This window comes from Triticum aestivum, unplaced genomic scaffold (genome assembly GCF_018294505.1).
Source record: "Triticum aestivum cultivar Chinese Spring unplaced genomic scaffold, IWGSC CS RefSeq v2.1 scaffold15944, whole genome shotgun sequence".
In the NCBI taxonomy this organism is placed as follows: Eukaryota; Viridiplantae; Streptophyta; class Magnoliopsida; order Poales; family Poaceae; genus Triticum; species Triticum aestivum.
Window position 1 is genome coordinate 1 of NW_025240301.1, and position 3635 is coordinate 3635.

The window sequence follows — 3635 nt, forward strand, 5'->3', positions numbered from 1 at the left end:
TACTCCAGCCCCCTCGCTTCACGCCGTAGTGCATGTAGATCTTCGTAGTGGTAGATCCCGGCTTCATGCCGTAGTGCATGTACTCCAGCCCCTCGCCACGTCGAGGATCACGCTCCTCTGCTGCGCCCATAGCAGCACCACCGATCCGTCCGCGATCACGCAGTGGTACAGGACGCCGAACCCGCCGCGGCCACACGGGTAACCGAAGGCTAGACACGGCGGTGATCGGCAGCACCGACAATGGTGACCGGGCACGTGACCTACTGCGACATGCGTGTCCGACATGCTCTCCGACGTTGATGGTGTGGTCGCCATCATCGCTGCTTGCTGCATAGCAAGTGTTTCATGAAATGCTTAAGCCAAATAAATTTTTACTCCGTTAAATTTAGGGGGTCGGCTAGGAACGGCCATTTTTTAAGGAGCATATCTGCTCGTTACTCGGCCGTTTACTCCTTTAGAATTTAGGGGATCGGCGATGCCCTAGGGCATATCAGTTTCTGGATCTTAGAGAGCAACGACACCCTGACCTCCTCTCCATGTGAAGAACATGGAGAGGCACAAACCTTGCAATTAAAACCCAAACTACTAGAAAGCTAATACTTTAAGATGTAAAGAGGGGAGAATGTGATTAGTTTTCTTATCTCAAAAGGGTAGGCTCCTCAAGAGCAAAAAAATCTATGAACTTGCACAAATGTGCACATTGGTCACGAACTTGCAAAGCTGAGAAAACATGTGTCGAACCTGCCAGACTGTCTGAGGGGATTACCAGCCTTAGAGAAGTTCAACATAACAAAGCAAAACAAAATAAAAGAGCGTACCTACTACTCTATGATCAACACCAAACAAGGGATCATCTTCTCAACCAACTTCCATCAGCTAACACCGTCTTAGTCCACTTGAGTGGTTCGGCATATATAGCAAGATGTGGATCTTAGAGAGCAACAACACCGTGACCGCCTCTGTTTTACCGGCAACCGGATCTTCCATTGCTGGCTTTGTGAAGAACATGGTAAGGAGAGGCACAAACTTTGTGATTAAAATTTAGAAAGTTTTTTTTTTTTGAGGGAGTGCCATCATGGCAGTTTTTATTTGATATCAAATAAGGATATATTGTTCAATAAGGGATAGAATGGAGGAAGGCGTATTATTCATCCACAAGCTCGAAGGATTAACTCCGTTTGAGCGAAAGTTAATATGAGATAGAGGGAGTAATACTTAAGATGTAAAGAAAAAAAAGGAAGATGCAATTAATCGTCTTATCTCAAAGGAATGCATACATTAGCTGCATTTGGAATTAATTGTTGTGGCCGGCTTAGTGGAACAAGTAAAATCTCCACAACTAACTTGATTCCATCGTGAGGACATCAAAGGTCAGAAACCGCCAATAATAAGTCTTTGGTAGAGAGTTTTGGGCCTTGCACTAGGGCTTTCTACAGGATTTTGCCCAGGACCTGCCTCGGCCCTTGATTGTGGGTGCATAGGCTTTAACACGATGCACACAAATAAACTTGAATGGATTTCTTCAAATGCATAAATATGTAAAGCATAAACTCAGGCGCCCACTATTGCACTGCACATTTGCGTTTCCTTATTTCGTTGAAGATCACAAAAGGTACAGTTGCCTTAAATATTGGTCGGTGCACGAACGATTTACTATAGACAATTGTTCTAAAATTACCATATGCTGCCTTAAATAGCGCTGATCTGGAACAAACCTCTTTTTTCTAATGTTGATACTGCATACTGTCAAACTGATTGCACATCAGATACATCGTACATGGATCATGAGGTCCTGGAGCGTATACTTGATGGAAGAGAGAAGCCGACAAATCTATCACTTGCACTTTTGAAGGATATCACAGAAAATTTCTCAGATGATCGAGAAATCGGTCACGGTGGATTTGCAACTGTTTATAAGGTAAATTGCTTTTTAACCATAAATCAGGCATATGATATCTAGAGATCGCACTTGGAATTTTATGTTGGCTTGAGCAGTCCCCGAGTTAGCAAAACTATGTTAATAATCGGTGTTGCCAACTAGTAAATACCATATATAGATGTTACATTCGTCTGCAAGATGCTACTTGATTCTAGCAGTATCTGGTATATATTGAAGTCAGACAACCAGGTATATTCTTTGTGTCGTATATTACGGAATTCTGTCCTAGGATCGAACATAGTATCCAACATTAATTTGGAAAATGGAACCGCCTTAAGGTTGTCATGGAGCTACAAACCTTTTTCCTAGCATATATGTGCATGTGTGGTGGTGCAATTGTACTGTAACATTAGGGGTCTGTTTGGTTGGAGACTAGTGTGGCCAAGCCAAAGTGTGGCTAGCCACACAAGTATGGCAAGCCACACAAGTGTGGCTGAGAAATTGGACGCTAAACTTTGGCAAAAGTTGGCAAAAAAATTGTCTCTATGACAAGTGGGCCATAGGGGCAATAAAGTGTGGCAAAAATCAAACACATGCCAATTAAACTGTGGCTACCAAATGTTGGCTTGGCAAACTGTGGCTGGGAACCAAACAGCCCCTAGGTGTGCTCTCAGGGAAAAAGGGGCTTCCGTCGGTTGCTGCATCCCAAACTTCTGTATTATCTTTCTTGCACAGTACCTTCAAATTCAGCTAAACACTTTTTGAATGCTCACAAGAGAAGTTAAACAGGGAGTGGTTCGTAATGGGAACGTTGCTGTTAAAAGGATAAGGAACAGTCATTCAATCAATGAGACTTTATTTTATCGAGAAGTCGACAGCCTGTTGAACATTAAACATAAAAATGTCGTACGCTTTCTTGGCTTCTGTGCTAGCACAGATCAGATAGCCATACAAATTGCAGGATCAAAACGACATATTTATGCTGAGGTAAGAGAAAGACTACTCTGTTTTGAGTATATCAGCAATGGAAGTCTACAAAAGTATGTTACTGGTACGTCATTCTTGCAACAAGCTCTTATTTTTACTAACTTATCTTTATTTTCCAGGATCAAGATGTGATATATACATTCATAATGCAATTTAGCACATGCACAAATCAAATGATGGAAACTTTTATGGCTCACTGTTACTTTTTGCATTATGTAGATGAATTAAGAGGACTGGAATGGAATACACGCTATGGAATAATTAGAGGAATCTGTGAAGGTTTGCATCATCTGCACACGGAGAAGCACATATATCATATGGATTTGAAACCTGGCAATATACTACTAGATAATGATATGGTGCCGAAAATCACAGATTTCGGTTTATCAAGACTTGATGAAAAGTCAAAAACCATGAGTGAAGACCGTCTCGGATCACTGTAAGCTATGCATCAAAACATCATAATTTCTCGGCATCTTCTTTCACATTTTCTGATGCTGTAATACATTGAAATGCCGACCTTTTTTTGCAGAGGATATTGTGCTCCAGAGTACATATCTGAAGGGAAAATGTCATTCAAATCAGACATGTACAGTTTGGGCAAAATAATCATTGAGCTAGTGACGGGAGGAAAGGAGATCCTCAATAATAGCAACACTGTAAGAGGGTTCTATCTCGCCATGCAGACAATCTTTTTTGTAGAAATATCCTAACTTTCTACCTTGCATATTGGTTACCATTTTCTTAATAATCCTACTTAATTTGCATA

At 41.4% G+C, this 3635-nt stretch overlaps 1 protein-coding gene across 1 annotated transcript; it reads left to right on the plus strand.

Moving 5' to 3' along the window:
* Window positions 1–520: 520 nt before the first annotated feature.
* On the plus strand, window positions 521–3525 carry LOC123176777 (cysteine-rich receptor-like protein kinase 26; the record flags this gene model as incomplete). Its single annotated transcript, XM_044590838.1, has 4 exons — window positions 521–1918; window positions 2669–2930; window positions 3086–3305; window positions 3399–3525. Coding segments are annotated over exons 1-4 (750 nt in total), but the record flags the coding sequence as incomplete, so codon positions are not given.
* Window positions 3526–3635: the final 110 nt, after the last annotated feature.